Source organism: Sebastes fasciatus, chromosome 17, assembly GCF_043250625.1.
Source record: "Sebastes fasciatus isolate fSebFas1 chromosome 17, fSebFas1.pri, whole genome shotgun sequence".
Lineage (NCBI taxonomy): Eukaryota > Metazoa > Chordata > Actinopteri > Perciformes > Sebastidae > Sebastes > Sebastes fasciatus.
Window position 1 is genome coordinate 16,785,536 of NC_133811.1, and position 19,326 is coordinate 16,804,861.

General features: G+C 43.8%; 1 protein-coding gene across 2 annotated transcripts in view; it reads right to left on the minus strand.

The window, feature by feature from the left end:
* The window catches only part of sdc3 (syndecan 3), a 40,985-nt gene continuing 21,659 nt past the window's right edge, over positions 1 to 19,326 (minus strand). The window contains exons 2-5 of one of the 2 annotated variants that reach the window (XM_074612901.1): positions 10,491 to 10,584; positions 5,212 to 6,092; positions 3,541 to 3,718; positions 1 to 497 (exon numbers count right to left, since the gene is read on the minus strand). In XM_074612901.1, the coding sequence (XP_074469002.1) occupies positions 331 to 497; positions 3,541 to 3,718; positions 5,212 to 6,092; positions 10,491 to 10,584 (1,320 nt within the window). In that variant the 3' untranslated portion in view covers positions 1 to 330. Of the gene's footprint in view, positions 498 to 2,824; positions 3,139 to 3,540; positions 3,719 to 5,211; positions 6,093 to 10,490; positions 10,585 to 19,326 lie in introns of those variants that run through there. The other variant, XM_074612902.1, reaches the window with a different exon arrangement.

The window sequence follows — 19,326 nt, forward strand, 5'->3', positions numbered from 1 at the left end:
TAGAATATTAATAACAACATTTACTTTAAAAACATCTCGTGTGTATGTGTTATTTTTTCAGAATATATTTGTATTTTTTTTTCTTTTTTTTTCGTCCTCTTTTTCGTTTTCATTGAAAAGAAAAGTTCCCAAGTCTCTTCCCAGAGAGAGAGGCGCTCTCAAGTGTTTCGGAGACGAGAGGAGAGAGGGATGAGGAGAGGCGAGCAGATGATGAGGGAGGCGACGAAGAAGAAAAGGAGGAGGACGAGGGCTTAGAGTATCTTTCTCTCTTCTCTCTCTCGCTCTTTCTCTCTCCCTCGGTGTGCGGTGCGTCTCTCCGGCATACGAGTGTTATGCGTAAAACTCCTCCTGCTTGTCTGGTTTCTGGTAGGTGACGGTGGCTTGTTTGGGCTCCTCCAGCGTGTAGCTGCCCTCGTCCTTCTTCTTCATCCTGTACACCAGCAGCATCACCAGGAAGGCTGCAAACAAGGCGCCTACCACTCCCCCCACTATCACCGCTGCAGGAAGACAGAAAGAAAAGGGTCTTAACAGAATATTACAGATCGTAAAAACACTCAGAAATACACTAAACACCATTACTTTTACATCCTGCAGCAGACTACATCACTACAAACACGCGCTGAATCAAACACTCCTAGTCTAAAAGCAGAGCAAAGCTACCACAGCATCACTATCACCTCACTGCTAAGTAAAGACTGATGAGCCTGAATGTGCCAACATACGTTCTTGGTTGCCAACAGCTTTGTGCTAAATTGCAGCCCTGCAGTGCTACATAGTACTTTAGCCCGATGGGGCCGGTGTAACCAATCCGCAGCAGCTGCATTTCACCACCTTCCTCGGCACACATCGCTAATGAACTCTTGCTGCGTGCGATAGATTAATGTGTGGTTATCAAATGGGAAGAAAAAAATAACTTTCCCTCGTTAAACTAATTGGTATTTATGCCAAAACGGAGAACAAACCGTTTATCTTCCAAAATGCTTGAGGAACACTTAGTTTCTATTCATTGTGTGGGAGGTGTTTGCTTTGTTTATTCCATTACTGCCAATAACAGAGAACACAGGCTGGGTTATTTAAAATAACATAACTTTTCCCTGTGCACTGTCACTGTGAGAGTATTCGCCACTCTTGACTTTTCACAACATTTTCTTGTAATTAAATCTAATACAAATTTGAAATTAAAATTTTTTTGGTTAGGGGCGCATCCTTGACTCATAGTTTGTTTGAGGTGCTCTTTGGATAAAGATATATGTAGACACAAAAAATCATTAGAAAACTCCTGGGCACCCTTTATTGTAGGGCTGTCAAAGTTAACGCGATAATAACACAAATAAATGAAACGCATTAACGCAATCGATCTTTCGGAGGTTGCTCAGTTTCAAAGCTAGAAGATACTGGTATTATATGAAACTAGAAAACCTAAGGAATGTGTCATGTCATACTAGCTTCTTGAGAAGGAGGTTAAATAACGCTCCAAACTTGCGTTAAATTTTGGCGAGGGAAAACTGTCATGGCCATTTTCAAAGGGGTCCCTTGACCTCTGACCTCAAGATATCTGAATGAAAATTGGTTCTATGGGTACCCACGAGTCTCCCCTTTACAGACATGCCCACTTCATGATAATCACATGCAGTTTGGGGCAAGTCATAGTCAAGTCAGCACACTGACACACTGACAGCTGTTGTTGCCTGTTGGGCTTCAGTTTGCCATGTTATGATTTGAGCATAGTTTTTATGCTAAATGCAGTACCTGTGAAGGTTTCTGGACAATATTTGTCATTGTTTTGTGTTCTTAATTGATTTCCAATAATAAATATATACATACATTTGCATAAAGCAGCATATTTGCCCACTCCTATGTTGATCCCTTTAAGGTACATTTTGAAGTGATAAAAATGTGTGATTAATTTGTGATTAACTTTGGACAATCATGCAATTAATCGCGATTCAATATTTGAATCGATTGACAGCCCTATTTTATTGTAATGGCATAGTCATATTAGACCTAAAAGCAAACTCCAATGCGTTTCGGCATCAGACCTTCATCTTGCTTTTAGGTCTAACGTGACTATGCCAAAATTTAAAATTAATTAGATTTTCTTCATCAGATTGTGCCGTTTTTGTGTTACACTGTGCATAAATATTTACTTTTACCATCCCTGATTTTACTGTGGAAGACAAATGTGATATTGGACATGAGAAATATTAATTTCACCCTTTGAAGTGCACCATTTGTAGTTTTTCATTAAAAAAAAGACATGATGAACTACTTGTCCGTAAATCCATAAGGCCACAGCCTCATAGCATGGCTGTATAGATTATCTGTAACTGCTTATCCTTTACAGGGTTGCGGGTGGCTGGAGCCATTGGACAGGTCGCTAGGCAACCATTCACACCTACTAGTCTTGTTAGATTTAGGCTGCATACCACATATCCGTCGGTGCGGCGAAAGCACAAGTTTTCCCATTAATTTTGAATGGAGATAGTGCGTTTGGGCTGCGGTGGCAGTTAATCGTCGTGCAGTCGATAGGTCACTAAAGTGACTCGCCAAGACCTCCGCACAACCCTTCGCCACAACACCCGATCTGATGTGAATGCAGCCTCAGTCTTGTTAAAATATTGACGCACCAGCCACAGTTCTGTGAAACATTGTATAGATTTGGGGAGGGTGAAAGGCAGAATTGCAATAGTTTTTGATGAAGAAAACACAACAGAAATCAAAGAACCGTTTGATCTGAAATATTTGGCTTGGGCAAAAATAAGCCTGATTGAAATGGAAATTTTATCGTTTCATTCATCAAAACTTAAAACAATTGCAGAATTCCTATTTCACCTTTATGTCCTGACAAACTTCGTCATAACTTTGGCAGAAAAAGTCTTCTGTGAAAAGTCAAAGATGGTAAATACCTGCAAATCACTGTATATCTCATGTTCTTTAACTCCCATAGATGAAAGTGAATACGGTGTCTAATATACATGTGCAGCGCTATACATGAATGTATGAGTCTGACATGTACATGTACATGTGATTTGCTTCTATCATACAGACAGTCTAGTCTAAAGTTTGTTGCTTCCTGCTCTTTACCGATGACCAGGAAATCAGCGAAAACCACCGCCAGCAGTCCACCAATGAGAACAGCTGAAGGAGAGACAGAGAGCCAGTCAGGTCAGGCAAGTTGGCTGCTCCCTCACTTTCTACAACAGCTCTTTGGGATGAGGAGAGAGGGGGGCACTTGAAAAGAAATTGGATTTACCCAGAGGGGAAAATGATGGGAAAAAGAGGGGCGAAAAGGAGGGGTTGGATAACCCAAGAAGAGGATTGCTTGTTCTCAACGGGTCAAACGGGGCTAAGTAGCACATTCACTTATCGTGATGATCTGCACTACGTGAACGTGAAGTTTATCTTAGCAGCTCCTAGAAAGCAGGGAAAGAGTACAGGAGGCAACGGGGAAATGTAAGCTGTTGATCTAAGAGGTGGTTTAATGGACAGACAAATGTACAAAAACATAATAACATTAACTTTACTGGCAGACGTTCCTACCTATCAAGACCTCTTTTCTCTCCAGGATGTTCTTCTGTGGCAGTTGGGCGGCAGAGCTTCCTCCGTCCACTGTGTTACCGATCAGATCAGGATCCACCGGCATTACACCTCGACCCAGATCGTTATGGATCTCGAAATCTCCACTCGGTCCTGCAGCGCCCGCCTCGTTGTTACCCTCCTGAGACAGAGAGAGGAAAGTGAGACTAATGACGGGGAAAATGTACATTTGATGTAAACACATTTGTTCCACGGAGCTGCTACACGGAATCCAAACCAAACAGAGAACTTTCCATGGCACATGTTCGCCTTCGAAACAATGAGCCTCTGTATGTTCTGATTGGTGGAAAGTTGCATATTGTCCAAACGCATATACACACTTCATAAAATCTGGCAGCTTAATTACAATGTGGAAAACCAGACATGCATCACGCTTTAATGCAGGACGGCTGCAAATAAACAGAAGCACACCAATCAGAGAAATGACTGCGGCCTGTAAATAATTAAACTGTCAGGAAAGGGGTTGGGTATCAAACCTGAATAGTTTATTGGTGCTGACCAAAGTGAGTGCATTAGTACAGAGTATTAGAACAAGCTTGTATGTGAATCCTTGGTCATATTTGTGACCTTATTTACTTATTCTTTGATCAAATAGTTCCTGATTCAAATCCAATCATAAGTAGTGAAAGTATAAAGCTGACTTATGTGTTGTTGGTTTTGGTCTTTTCATGGGATTTGTTGACAATCCGAAAAATAATCCCTGCTGTTGAGTTTGGTGTTTTCTTGTGGAGGTTGATGAGCCGGAAATGAGCAACGTAACACAAGCTGAAGAGATGTTTCGTTCTACGATATACTGTAAAAATACATTAATAAATATACAACTTGTGAATTTTTAAACCTTTATGTGTCTTAAAAAAGGCGGTTGCTAACAAGTGGCTCAATGAGACTACTAAACAAAGCGTTCATGCGACCGTGCTGTAGTTCGTTTATAGCCTAACGTTAGCTTTTTACTTCTGGCGATTTCATTCACGCTTCAAAAATCATAAAAGTGGTGTTCATTTGTGGAGATTATCTTTCTGAACAAAACGTGTAAGTATCATAAACGTTTGTTTGTCGCAGAGTTTATTTTCTGCAATAATCCAAAACTCAGTGGAAAAATCCCATTGGCTCTTTGTCGAGGGAACCAGTGCGATGCCAGCTTCCTGTTTGGCCTCAAGGCCTATATAAAGGAGGCTTGGTCACGAGCCATATCTCCGAGGGTAGAACACATGCACAGTGAAATCTTGCCTCCACTCGCCGAAATTGAGGCAATCGCAATGCACGACCGCAGCTTCAGTTACACTGCGCATGTGTTATACCTCATACCCCAAGCCGTGACCCAGCCTCCTGTTCATTGGCCTTGGTTGGCCTCAAGGCCTTTGGAAAGGAGACTGGGTCACGGGCGGACATGGCTCTTTGGGTATAACACATGCGCAGTGTAACTGAAGCTGCGGTCGTGCGTTGCGATTGCCTCAATTTCGGCAGGTGCAGACCAGATTTTACTGCGCATGTGTTATACCCCCAAAAATATGACGCGTTGATGACGCGTGACCCCGCCTCCTTTCCATAGGCCTTGGTTGGCCTACAAATATACGTCATCCCTGCGACACTATTCTATATTAACGTCAATCTCACCTGTGTAGATGTGGGCGGCTGTGGGCGGCTTGTCCTCTCTGTTGGCACCGCCTGAGTGGTTGTCGTAATGGGAACCCTGGGCCAGATGGTGACCCTGGTCTTGACAGTGGTGGCGGCGGTGGTGGTGGTAATAAGTACAGCTGTTGTGGGCTCAGGGGTGGTCTCTGCTGTGGTGGACACGTCTTCCTCTGGGGTGGTCTCAATGTCAAAGCCTGGGAAAAACGCCGTTGGTTCAGGTGACAGGTAGACGTCCTCTTCTTCTTCTGTGGTGCTCACGTCATCGGAATTGGCAGAGGGCGCCGCACTTTCTGCGGGGCTGGTTGCCGGGTTGGTGGTCACCACTGGGAAGGCTGCGGGGGATCGTGGGGCAGCGGTGGTCTGAGCGGCGGCAGCCCTGATTCGCTCCAGCTCTCTCTCTCTTTCAAGCTCACGCTCTCTCTGCCTCTCTCTCTCTTTCTCTCGCTCTCTCTCGCGTTCCCTCTCTCGCTCGCGCTCTCTCTCCTTCTCCCTCTCTCTCTCCATCTCTCGGACCCGCTCCCTCTCTCTTTCCCTCTCTCTCTCCCTCTCCAGCTGCTTCTCCTTCTCCCTCTCCTCCTCCTCCTCCAGTTCCCTCTGCCTCTCTTGCTCTTTCTCTCTCTCCTCTAACTCCTTCTCTCTCTCCCTCTCCAGCTCTTTCTCTTTTTCCCAGAATGCACCGCTCTCTCCATCGGCCTCGGTGGGCAGCGGGGTGGCGGTGGGTTCCTCCTCCGGGATGGGGCTCGGCTCGGCTGCAGGCAAGGCGGAGGGTGCGGGGCCGGTGGCCTGGGTGGTGGAGAGGAGGAGGGGCTCTTCTGTGGTGAAGGTCACGCCCGCCGATGTCGGCCTCACACTGATCTCAGGATCTGGAGAGGAAAAGAGAGGATTTTGAATTAAAAAATGATTTAATATAAAAAAAAACAAGCAGAGGAGTCAAAAAATAAAAAAAAATCTCTCTCAGTCACACATCGCGTTCATCACTCAACCCGCCCACACGCTCACACAGTAAATCAGAAACTGAGACTACGGCTGTGTTTGAAATCAATCCCTTGGACACTCATTCACTGCTCCCCATATAACAAACACTCACTAATTTACTCTCTGCTGAGCAGTAAATTGAGATTTCAGACACTTATAAGTCACCTTCACTTTGCATCATCACTAACAGGTGTACTGTTGCACGACTGTATTTTTTTAGGATCTATAAAATGTGAAGCATTGCACTGTGGGACACTATTAATTTCGTTTCACTGTGGAGATTTTTGTGGATACGAAATCATGCATAAATTTCACACAGTAAATATAGTAAATATAGTGCACTATATCAAAAATGGGATGTGATTTTTTGACATTATTTTTTGGGCATTTTTGCAGGTCCAGGTCCCAGGCTGGATTCAAACCAGGGATGTTGCCGTTACATGTTCACAAAAAAGATCACTAGCCTTCCATGATGCCCCGAAGCCGGCTTAATTTGAAAACGCTTCCTCTTCACCTTGTCTTTAGGACCCGGGCCCAGATCTGAGTACACTTGACCCCAAATTCTAGTTTGTTTGATTAGTATGAACGCTATGTACCGTAGCGGGTCATCGATATGTTCCCGGGTCCACTTAAAAAGGTGGTCTTGATTATGGTTTATGTGTACTTGGGTATGGTTCACATCAGGTGAGCCAAAAACCCGAAAGTGGTCTGCTAACACGAGTAGCAGTCAGCAAATAGTTTTGAAACAGAAGGCCTTTTACAACACTGCCAGTCTCGTCCGAAAACTGCATATGCGCACAGCAAGCGCCGATCTCATCCTCTGAACTGCACGGCCACGGGGGATCAAGGGTTGTGTCTAGAAAGTAAACCACAAGTTGCAAAACTCTCGTCAGATGGTTGAGGTTAGGCATTGACCTCGACAGGTTAAGGTTAGGATAGGTCGTCGGGAAGCAAACCATGTGAGAGTTTTCTCATGTTTTCACAACTTGTGGGTAATCATCTAGACACGACCGTGATAAAGCAGGAAGGCAGGCGAGAGGTTCGTTCTTGTCTCCAAAATATAAACAATAGTAGGCAATAGGGGCGGCTGTAACTCTGTGATTAGAGCGGGTCATCCTTTAACCACAAGGTCGGCGGTTCAATCTCAGGTTCCTACTGTCTGCATGTCGAAGTGTCCTTCAGCGAGACACTGAACCCCAGTTGCTCCAAGGGTGTTTAACAGGGAAAACTGAGCTTTTGATAAACAATGATGTAAGCCTGGTTGAGGGCTGTGTGGTAGTAAAGTTAAAAGGGCAGTCAAGCACTTTAGTATTGCACTTCTATAAGGTTGCACAATGCACAGGCTAAAAAAAGAATGGGCAAAAATCTGTATAGTAGACCCCGAGATATCCTTACTTTTAGTTGCTTATATTAGTGAAGCTCCAAAAAAGCTGGAAACTACATTTCCCATAATGAAACCAATATCATCTTTTTTGTGAGAGCCTCCTTGCCTGGTAAACACAAACATCTTTTAAACTCTCCTTGAGGTCTTTGTTGACATTGCTATGACATTATCAGGGTTATTTTTTCCAGACTTGACACAGTCGGAGTACTCCTCATGACTAGTAAACTGACCTTTATGTGTAAAGTCGGTGCAGTTCCCCTTTAAGAAAACAACTGTCTGTCCCCTGTCATCTTAAATGTCAATACAGCTCTGCTTGTTTTCTCTCAAATGACTTCAGCATCATAAAGTGATTTTATTGGTATCTCAGCGCGGCAATCACAGTCGCAATCAAATCGCTATTTTCTGCTCGTTTAGCTGTCTGACAACACAAACAGAAAAACATGTAAATGAGAACAACTACAGTAAATTGTGAGTTTGGTTATATTAAAAACATGGAGAGCAGAAAGGAGGTTTAACCAACTGAGACCAGGCTGACTGAAGATGAAGAAGAACGGTTTTCCTTTAATTTTGGCGCTTCACAGTGTGGATGCAAAAAAATGACCTAAAGAGTTGAGGTAAACAGCGCTGTCAAAATTAGCTGGCTTAGTTTGGACACAGTCTGAGAGGAGAAGAGAAGGTACTGACGATGGGGCCCACTAATCCTTTTTTTTCTTAAATCTCATAATAGTATTATACCACCTTTCATTTTGTTATAGCTGTGAAGCTCCTCGGGGTTGAAAGAGAAACAAATTGAATTTACAGGCTCAAAGACATGAAGGCTGACAGACGAGCTTGAGAGGATATCGAAATATGGGCTCCGACAATGCAGCCTCTGTTAAACTTATCAGACGCCTCAAAATGCCACATTTTGACGCAGCAGCGACACAAAATGCACATCCGTCTGTTGTAAATGAGTTTTTCCTCTGGAATCAGACGGCTCTGTGTCACGGTTTGAGATAAAGCAATTTTGCCGGGCTGCTGTTTCAACCACAGGGGATGCTTCTGCTGCACTCTCCTGCTCTGAATTGTAATTATTATCTTCGCCAGGAGATTATGTATTCGGTCGCGCGTGTGTGTGCGTGTGTGCGTGTGTGCGTGTGTGTGTGTGTCTGTCTGTCTGTCTGTCCACAGCTAATCTTGCATCGTAATATTTTTTGTGCTGATTTATTCTCACTTTTTGAAAACATATTTTATTGACTATTTTACACTGTCATTGACTGCTGACTCTTAACTACTCTTAGGGACCGCAAGTGATCAAGAACTGCTTCAGTTTGGACTCTTGTTTCCGCTACGGATTACAAATTGTTCCTCTTTTCCTCTCTTGCTTTGCACACCTAGGTAAAACAGAGCAGCCACACTGCCTGCGTGAGCAGCGCAGCTCAGGTGTGGCTCAGCTGCGTTCTAGAGATTCAAGGTCTCGCCAATTTTTATTGCGAGCCGCGCGCGGTTCACAGCAACAACAGAGTGAAAATGATCGCTTGACAGTATATTGACATCATACCAGCAACATTACTACAGTTTCAATGTCCGTATCTGTAGAATACTGTATGTCACAGACATGAAAAAAAGTAAAGATGTATTTATAAATCAGCACCCCCTGCTTCACTTTCAAAATAAAAGCTCTCTAGCGTTTTTTTTTCTGTGGACAGAATTCCTTCATTTGATAACACGAGGATTATATTCTGAAATATTTACAGGACAGTGTTGTAGAACATGCAGCGCCTTGCAGGGATTCATTCCATGAATGAATAAAGCATCGAGTTTTAATTGTGGATTATTACTATTATCTACAAATGAGCACACGCTTCTTAACCTGTTTCTGTCTAAAATAGATATAAATTACATGTATAATGAAATGAAATGGCCATTATGAAAGGCAGGGTGGCAGCAGCAGCCCAGCATCAGCAGAAACGCTGCTGGTATGGACGCCACATTCTTGAGACACACAGTAGTTCAGCAAGGCAGCCACCACGCGCTGCTGACGTGCCCAGTCTGGCCCGGGCGTTACCCTACATGACCTCATCCCTCCATCACTCAACCCTCATCCTCCTTCCGGACCCTTAATCCATACTTCCTACATCATCATTGGTCCGCTCCATCTTCAATATGTTATTAACTATTCTAAACCCATATCGTTATTGGTGTGGTCTTTGCTGCACGGAACCGGTGCAGACAGCTGCATAGATTAAAATGAGAGTGTATCTGTTGCGTGAGACGTGCGAGTGAAAAATGTGTCTGATACACTTCGTTGGAGACACACCTGACGGAGATCCGCACTCTACTGAATGCACTTTTCTAGTTTATTTTGAGCGCGCTCGCCAACTAGCACAGTGGCTAAAACGAGGGCAGCCCTCATTGAGTCATGCTTAATAAGGAGAACCACGCTCAAGCTTCAACAGCCAGATCAGAAAATCAGCCTGAATTACACCAACGTGATTTACCTTAAGTAGGTAATTCCTTCACAGGCAGACAGCCAGCTCACTCAAACGCAAACATACGCTCACTGATAGGTGCACACAACTGCTAATCTGTGTGGACTGTAATCTGATTAGAGCAAATAAGATGTGGGGGAACTAGAACCCGGGTTGCTGTTTGTTTGTAAGGGCGTCTGTGTTTAAAGGTGCAATAACTCTGTATCATCTGTCGAGCCAAATGATGTGTTTGTATTGTGTGATTGTGTGTGCGTGGCCTCCCTGCATGTGAGTCTGGCAACCAGAGCGACCATAACCCGAGGACACGGAGCAGGGGGTGGGGGGTGGGGTCTTCAGGGTCAGCAGATTGAAACACAGCAGCTGTCGAGTTTGAAAGAACGAGGGCGTGAGTGTGTAACCTCTCACACACACACACACACACACACACTTACAGCCAGAGCCGGAGCCCGAGTAGAGGTCCTCATCGTCGTAGAACTCGTCTCTCGTCGAGCCTTCGTCATCGATAGACGGCGACCAAGTCTGTCCCTGAGAGAGACACAGAGATGATAGAGATTAGAGTTGTTCATTGTGAATGACTGAGCTGTTTGTCATTTCATTTGAATAGAGAAACCACTTTGGCAGATTACATGCACACACAGACACGCACACGGGAGGTGCAGGGAGCTTTATGGTGGATAGGGCAACATCTGTCTGTCTGCGGGCTCCATGGAGGAGCATATTTAATGAGTTGATCTAAAGGTTGGGATTTTGGCAGAAGAACATCAAAGCTTTCAAGGAGAGAGGGGTTTCATTCAGTCGCTGCTTACGTGTCAGTTACAAGTGATGCTCAGCCTGTAAAGTAGCAGAGTGTTGAGAAGCAGTTTTTAACAAATAATTGTAAGACTATATATCTATAAATGTTGGAAATGATCAATAAAGCTAAAGACCGGGGTGGGGGCGGGACAACTGGAATAAGATTATAACGTGTAGTAGTCCATGTGACCTTTAAGCTTTCTGTACATTGTAATTACTGTAGCATCTGTATATTCACCTCATTTTTATCTACTTGCATAATTATTTGATGGTATACTGTATACTTGCTACCAAGTCTGACTATTTTATCAATTTATTTAGTTTGTTATAATTGGACAACCCCAATAACAATATATTTAAAAAAAAAATGTTGAACTATAAAATGTGTAAAAAGTGAAAAATGGTCATTTCACCTTCCCAAAACCAAATGTGACGTCTTCAAATGTCTTATTTTTGTCTGATCAACTGTATTAAACCCCAAAATATTCATTTTCAATGGTGAAAAACACCAAATCCTCACATCACGTTAGTCATATTTCCTCGATTAACTGTTAGTCAGTCAGTTAATCAATCAACTAATTGCACTAAATTGTTAATCCATAAAATGTGAACAAGACTACAAGTCTACAACCAGGCTAGCAGCTCTGTGAGGCTGTACTAAAGCTGAGCCTAACTGTTAACTGTAGCATGCTAACATGATCACAGTGACACTGCTAACCTGCTGATGTTGAGCAGGTATAATGTTTGCCATGTTTACCATCTAATGGTGGAGACGCACCAAATCTGGCCAACAAACAAAAAGAGGTGGTGGAGCCCAAAGCGGTTGGGCCGGGTGATAAACTTTCCCATTTTACAGCTAAACAGTACAGAAATAGGCATTACAGTAACAGAATATTGATTCATATTTGATCAACGCTGCCAAGTTTGACTGGAGCTTTAGTTAGGATCGGAGTTTCGTGAGCTTGCTGCCTTGCGATGGAAGGACCTAATTTGCATAACGTTGAGGTTGAGTCATGATTATCCAAATTCAGATACGGTGACTAGTCAGTCAACTCACCAAGCCCGGCGAGCTGTATCATCATTCAACATACATTTCCTGCTCTCCATAGAAAAAGAATAGGATCCATCGACTTCACATAGCACTACGTCAACGGATTTCGTATATCTCAACCTTTAGTTTAACAGTTGCTAATTAGCGCTAAACAAAAAGTCATTAATGTCTGTCAGAATTTCCAAGGTAGTACAAGGTAACATCTTCAAATTGCTTGTTTTGTTCTGCCGATAAGATGCTGTTAAGATGACTTAACAAGCTATGCTCAATAGTGTTGGTAAATCATTTCAGTACTATTTTGAACTCCTTGTGTGGACTTTGAGTGGGATCAAATCACCATCGCTTTTTGAATAAATACTGCTATACATTTGAGTTTTTACAGCTGCACTCTGCTCGCTGATTGTATCTCGTTGATCTCTTCACAGCATCCTCTCTGCTCATCACCTTAATCCAGGCCTGTTTTCACATTCATTGTGAGGGGAAAGAGCAACCTCTGTCAGGGTCAGGTAAGAGAGATTAGTCGTGGATCATTCGGGGGGGTTGAACCTCTGAAATGAGTGACCTCAGCCCCCGGTCACTTTGAGGCTGATCCTGCCTCTCTCTTCATTCATCTCTTTCATCTCTCTCTCTCTCTCTGTTTCTCTTGACCTCAATCCCACATCCCCGCGATGCTTAAACACACACTTTAGCACTCACCCATCACACAGGGTCATCTAACACTGCTATCAAATGCAGGCACTTAAGAGACACCGCCCGTACTGCAGCGCCAAGATACCTTTCATACTACAGTACTACTACCACACTTTGTTTCAAGACATGTTTCAAGGAGTACTGCAACTGTACTTGTAGCGTCTATTCCAAGTATTTACAGCCAAATTTATTTCATGTAGATACTCATTTTTAAATATACTGTTTCTCTACTTCATCACTACGATCGACCCCTTTTTACATACAAGTAGTCCGTTGTTCAGTAATATAACAATATTGATTAGATTGATTATTCTGTGCTTTTACTGAAGTACTGAATAGGTAGGGACAGTGTGTAGGATTTGGCGGCATCTAGTGGTGTGGTTGCAGATTGCAACTAACTGCGTCCCCCTCCGCTCACTCCTCCCTTTCCAAGACCGCAGTAAGGAAGGCCACAGTGTGCAAAACCGTGGTAGCCGTTCGCCTCACTCAGAAGCCATCCTTTCCATAATAACACTACTTTAGGAGCAACGAAAGTCAGACGGCGGCAGGCGTTCCACAGTTTTGCACTCTGCAGCTCACGTTACCGCAGTTTCACAAGCGTGTATCACACACTGTTCCTTTAAGTGTGGTATTGCCAGTTTTATTTACGTAAAGGAGCTGAATACTTCTTCCATCAATGCATTTTGTGCCTAGATTCAGCTCAGCACACACTAAGTAGTTCAATGTTGCGATGCCAAGAACAAAGGGCTCCGTTTTGCTCCAGGTATTGGAAAACAGTCAGTCCACTGCTGAAAATGTGACCAAAACAAACTTATCTCCTCAGCAATCTTAAGCCCATCCTGAGGCCCTATGGTGCTGTGTCTTTGCTAGGCCTGTGTGATGCTAATTGAACACACACACACACATATAAGCAGAGGCTCCTCCCCGGCTCCAGACAGAAGAAACCTGATGCCTTTAAAAGCCAATAAAAGCATAATGGAATCTAGAAACCCGAGCATCTCAGTCCATCACATCTCAGCATGAGGTGGAGCTGAAACACTATATGTACCTCCTGAAAATGAAATTGACTTAAAGTTGTTCGGAGCCTCGACGCACCGAGGATATGGGCTTTTCACAAAGCGGAAGGACGAGAGTGTGTGTGCGTCACGCTTCGAGCATAAGCGTATGTGAAAGAGTGTGTGTGTGAAGGCCTGGTGATCTTGAACCAAGAAAGTGCCGAAAAAAGTACTGAAAAGACGTTTCAGTTGGTGCGAATGTGTGTGTGTGTTGTATTCCAAGGATCAGTTTTACAATGAAGGCCGTTGCTATGGGCAACCTTTGCCTTTCACAGAAATTCCCATCTCCTAGTGAGACTTGACACACACACACACACAGACTCTCGCACACATATAAGAGCTCGAGCTACATAAGCAAAGGTGTTACGTAACGTCAAATAAACAACCCTAAAAAACCAACATCAAAACAGTCTGCTCCTCCAGCTCTCCCCCTCTCTTTCTCTATCTATCCCTCCTTCCCGTCATCTCCCCCCTCCCCTCTGGATCCACTAACTCTGTGCCAGTATATCCCCGTCCTCGATCCATTTTCCTTTCATCTTAAACTCCCATTCCTTATCTCGAGGCTAGCCCCCTAAGTTCAGCGTGACCCCGAAAAAACACACACATACTTAAATAAACACACACCCCGCCCCCAAGGCGGCACCAGAGCCCCCCCCAGGGGCCCACTTTACAAGTCCCCCTATACACACAGCAACCTCCAGGACATACTGGAGCTGCAGAGAGGCCCATGTTGTGTTTAAGTGTGTTTATCCTAACCTTTAGCAGTAATGTGTTATCACCCTCTGTGTCTCGACATGTTTCATTTATGAGGCGATATTATACGTTTGAATTCACGGTATGGCGGGTAGTAGTGCGTCACTGCATGTAATTACAGCATGTGGGTCTGAATGGGTATAATCACAGGTTTTGTTTGTGGTGTACACACACAAATGCCCCTCAGACCTGCGTATGTGTGTGTGTGTGTGTGTGTGTGTGTGTGTGTTTTACGTGATTTCGGGGGAGTCGAATCGAGCCAGCTCTTCAGGAGCTATAAACAGCTGTACTTTCTGCCTGCGCCACATAGCTAACTAACCACAACGAGACACAACGAGCTCTCCTCCACCGCACACATAACCCGGGGCCAAAATCGTCTGTACGTTGCCCTCAATTCCCCTCCACCGCTGCATTTTGTTCCCCATTCGTTATAAAAGGAAACTGTAAGATGACAGCCGTATTCCACTGGATCTGCGGATTGAATGCGATCCTGGTTCTTGGCAGCGTATGAAGCGCTGCCATTGTAAGGCACGCGGTGCCAGTTGGAGTCATTTTAAAACAATCTGGGAGCGTTGGAATATATAATTATGTATACTTGTGTAAAAGGAGACGGGGGGGAACATAAAATTGAAGGAAAAAAAAAACAGAAGCAGAAGAAGAAACTGTGTTTTTCATGTTCTGACAAAGCGGACACAGGTGCGTCCTCTGAGGGGTGTTGCAACATTCGCAGTGACTCAGGTAGAAATGTGATCTAAAGCTGACATCAGGCTTTGCACTATGTATTTGATCCTGTGTGCTATAGCCGCCCCGTCAGTGTGTGTGTTTGTGTGTCAGCTCGTTTTACAGCTACAAGAACCCGGCTTTCATACCTGCGCTGACAAAGCTGCGGTTTCACAGATATTAACATTCCACAGGAGCTGAATTGTTCCAGATTATAAGTGTGTGATATTAAAGTGACAACACTGCAGCAGCAACCTGACCTGATGAGAAGGTGTGTGTGTGTGTGTGTGTGTGTGTGTGTGTGTGTGTGTGTGTGTGTGTGTGTGCGTGTGTGTGTGTGTGTGTGTATGTGTGCGTGTGTGTGTGTGTGCGTGAAGGTTATATGACAATTACCAGCCTGAGTGTGAGAGAGAAAAAGACCACGGTGTGTGTGTTTTGTGTGCAGGAACAATGGCCGTTTGCAGCACAGCTAACATTAAGATGCAGGAAGTCCGATAACAATAGGAGGCAGAGGTAGTTATATAGACACACTGATTCACCAAACCGTGACACACACACACACAAACACACACAGCTGGGAGCTGCGTGTGACAAAAAGATGATTTTTTTGGGAGTTGATTTTCTGACTGGTCCGGTTCAGTTCTGATATCCCCTTCAGGGCGAGCTGGGCAGATAGAGAGCTTCATTGTGATTGACTTCAAATGCATTCCTCAGTAACCCGAGAGGCTGCGGCGGCACAATGCACACACACACACATATGCACACACACGAGCATCTTAAGCCCCCCGCTATAGTAGACGCAATGAAGCTCTGCTTTGGAGAAATAATCGTTAAATTGTGCTTTTTAATACGTGAGATTTTATCGGAGCGCAATGTTCTCGGATGCTGCAGCATCTCTGAGCTCTAGAAACTGTGAAGAATCATTTGAATACTCCCTCTGCTTTCTGGCACCATCTTTCTGAGAGTCCCACTCCTCTAGCCGCCGTAGCCGGCCCTCCGTTTACTGCATCCACAGTGTTGAAGGAGACGAGGGAACAGGAATACAATGAAAGACATTGAGGTCACGTCCATTGTATTCTTTTGTTCATGTCCATTTTTCACACCACACTTTTCATGCAGGAAGGGAATGAATCAATGTCAATATCTTCTTACATCAGTGAATCACAAACTTTGTGTTTTGTAACCCCTCAAAATGAAGTCTACTTGTGCCACAGGTTGTATACGAGTTGTGATTTGGTTTGTTCCAAGTTCTAATGTTCCATTATCACTTATCTCACTTTTGAATTTTTGAGTATTTTAATTAAAAAAATCCACCTCTTTTCTTTTTTTCTTCATTTTGATGAGTCACTTTGAACTCAAGAGCGTATACATACATTTGTCTAATCAAACATGATTTTGGGCGACTAGCTAAACCCGCCCGTTACGTAGAATCCCACTTGATCATTAGCTTTTGGGTTGAACCCACATTTGATCCAATAAAATCTGAAGGATTTGATTTAAATTTCCTGCATGGCTATAACAAGGAAATACGTTGCATTACTGAGGATAAAGATGCTCTAACTTCCATTTCACTGTTAGTTTAACAACTGCTAGTGACCCGGAAAGTTCATTTCACAAGAAAAAAAAAAAAAAGCAAGATTAATGAAAAGTCAGAAAGAATGGATATAAACAATGTGGAAAAACAATATTTGTTCTTCCTTCCTTATCCATTAAGCATCTTGCAACTCCTCAGATTTATCTTGTGACCCACTACCTCTGGACAAGAAGAGTGTCAAATACTGGAGCTTCTGGAGCGTTCAGGACATAGACTGTATATAAGAAGTGGACATAGCCACCGTGACGTCACCCATTGGTTTACGGACTGCCGTTTTTGAAGCCTTGATTTGGCATTTAGGCCGTTACCATCTTGTTTTTTTGCAACCAGAAGTGACAGGAGAGGGTGGAGCTAAGCACAACCGAACAACCACTGAATGAAACATTTTATGCGACCAAAATGTTATAAGTTATACGTTATATAGACGAACACACGGAAAACTTCCAGACCGGACAACGCCGTGGTAGTGACCTGTCAATCACATTGCATCCACGCCCTAAAGCATCTCCTGCTTTATGTTCTTTTTGACTCTAAATGGGACCATAATTTACTAAATGAACTTCATGCTGTATTGAAGACTTGAAACTAGCGATTGAGACCATAAACTCATGTTTACAATGTTTACTGAGGTAATAAATCAAGTGAGAAGTAGGGTCATTATCTCATAGACTTCTATACAATCAGACTTCTTTTCGCAACGAGAGGAGTCGCCCCCTGCTGGATATTAGAAAGAATGCAAGTTTTGGCTTCACTTGCTCGGACAGAAGATGTTTTGTCGCCATACGTTCAATACACTGTCAAATCATATATGTTGATGACATGACATCAACAACAGGCTCTGTCTGTGTCGAGCTTGCTCACGTTTGTTCCATCACATGAGCCACATCCCCAAACTACATGAGTATTATTACTGCAATGAATGGCTTAAACTTCAATGTGGGTGTCCCGACTGGACTAAAGTACTGGATGTGAAACGTGTCAGCAGTGCACTTGAACACATCATAACAGCTCTGGCTAAAAAAACAATAATCATCTGGCAGAAAATTTGAGACCCAGATCAGCCCTAAGATGAGGTAAAGTGATCTTTATGGGCCACATTTCCAGCCTCCCTGCAGTTTAATTCACTGTAGGTGGAGTGCCCACGCCTCATAAAGCAGCTGCTGATTCACGGCCGTCTCTGTGTCTGCTCCTCTCCAGAGCCGACCTATACCGATAAGAGGTGGAGAGCTTGAGCCGTGCTGCTCGCTGACAGAAGTGGACCGTTGACAACTCTTTATCTGAAAACGGTCAGACTGCTTGGCACATGCCCTCCGACTACTCGCACACTTACAGGAAAAACTGCAGCCTGTTTATTGTTTTCTGTTGTTCCACGCCCATCTTTCTTTCCAGAGTGGATCCCCGGACCTGTCAGCAGAGACCTCTAATCTCCCTCCATCTTTTGCTTTTCCACCTCGTCTCACTTTCCGCCCTGCTCTCCGTCTCCTAGCAGCTGGGCAGGTTGGACGGCAGCCAGCCTGGACGCTTACACACTTACAGTCAGACAAGGAGATGTGAGAGAGATAGAGGGCAGGCAGTGCGTGTGTGTGTGAGTAGGTTACCAGGTGATGGCCTGGTTAAGACACCTGCCACCTTCAGCTGAGATTAACACAGAAAGCCTCTGCACAGTCATACTGCTCACACACTTGGTGACACCTTGTAGCACACACACACGGAGACGGTCGGATGTCGAGACAGTATCTTGTAGCAGTGACGTCAGGTGAACAGCTAACACCTGCACGCTACGGCCAAAGTGAGTCAAAGAAAACCTGTCTATCTAGGGGACTAAAATATAAAATAGAATCCACAGACACATAAAAGAGCCCCTCCCTGCACATTGTTGGTTGTTTGTTGTAGTATTTTGCAGGTTGAAGTTCTGTTGTTGGTTGAAACAATTGTGTTCATGCTTGAAATGAAGAGTCCCAATCTTCCTGCCACAGCAGATCCACCGTAGCCGAGTTTCCATCCATATGTAACGCAAATTTTAACAGACTGTCCAGAAAATCCCCAAAAGAAAATGCAAATCAATCCGAGTTTGCATCTACTACTGTTATGCGGATATTAGGAGGTGGTTCAGCAAGAGAACCAGCTGGTGGCGCTAATTAAAAGAGCTCCAGTCAAATCACAAACGTGTGTAAATCAATGTGGGACATGTGATGGAAGTATAGCATTTCTGTTTGTTTTACGTATTCATTTGTGAAACTTTACAAAGTCCACATTGCTCAAGAAAGATTGGATGTTTTCGTCTCCTCAGCGGAAGCTTCAGTGGATGTTTAAGTCACATGCTTCATAGAAGTCTCAATTTATACGCTAAGTTATTGCATTTTGTCGCATTTGGCATGACAAAACATGAAAACTTTTTTTTAAATATAAAGATTTTTTTTTTTTTTTATGCGCGAATTGAAAATGCATAAAAATTGGTGGGAGGAAACTAGGGGTGGGGAAAAAAAATCAGAACAGCATAGTATCATGATATTTTGCTTGGCAATATTGTATGGATACACGGACGTCAAGTATCGATCTATTATTATATAAACTATTAACCTCTTAACAATCTGATGGCCCGCCGGTGGGCC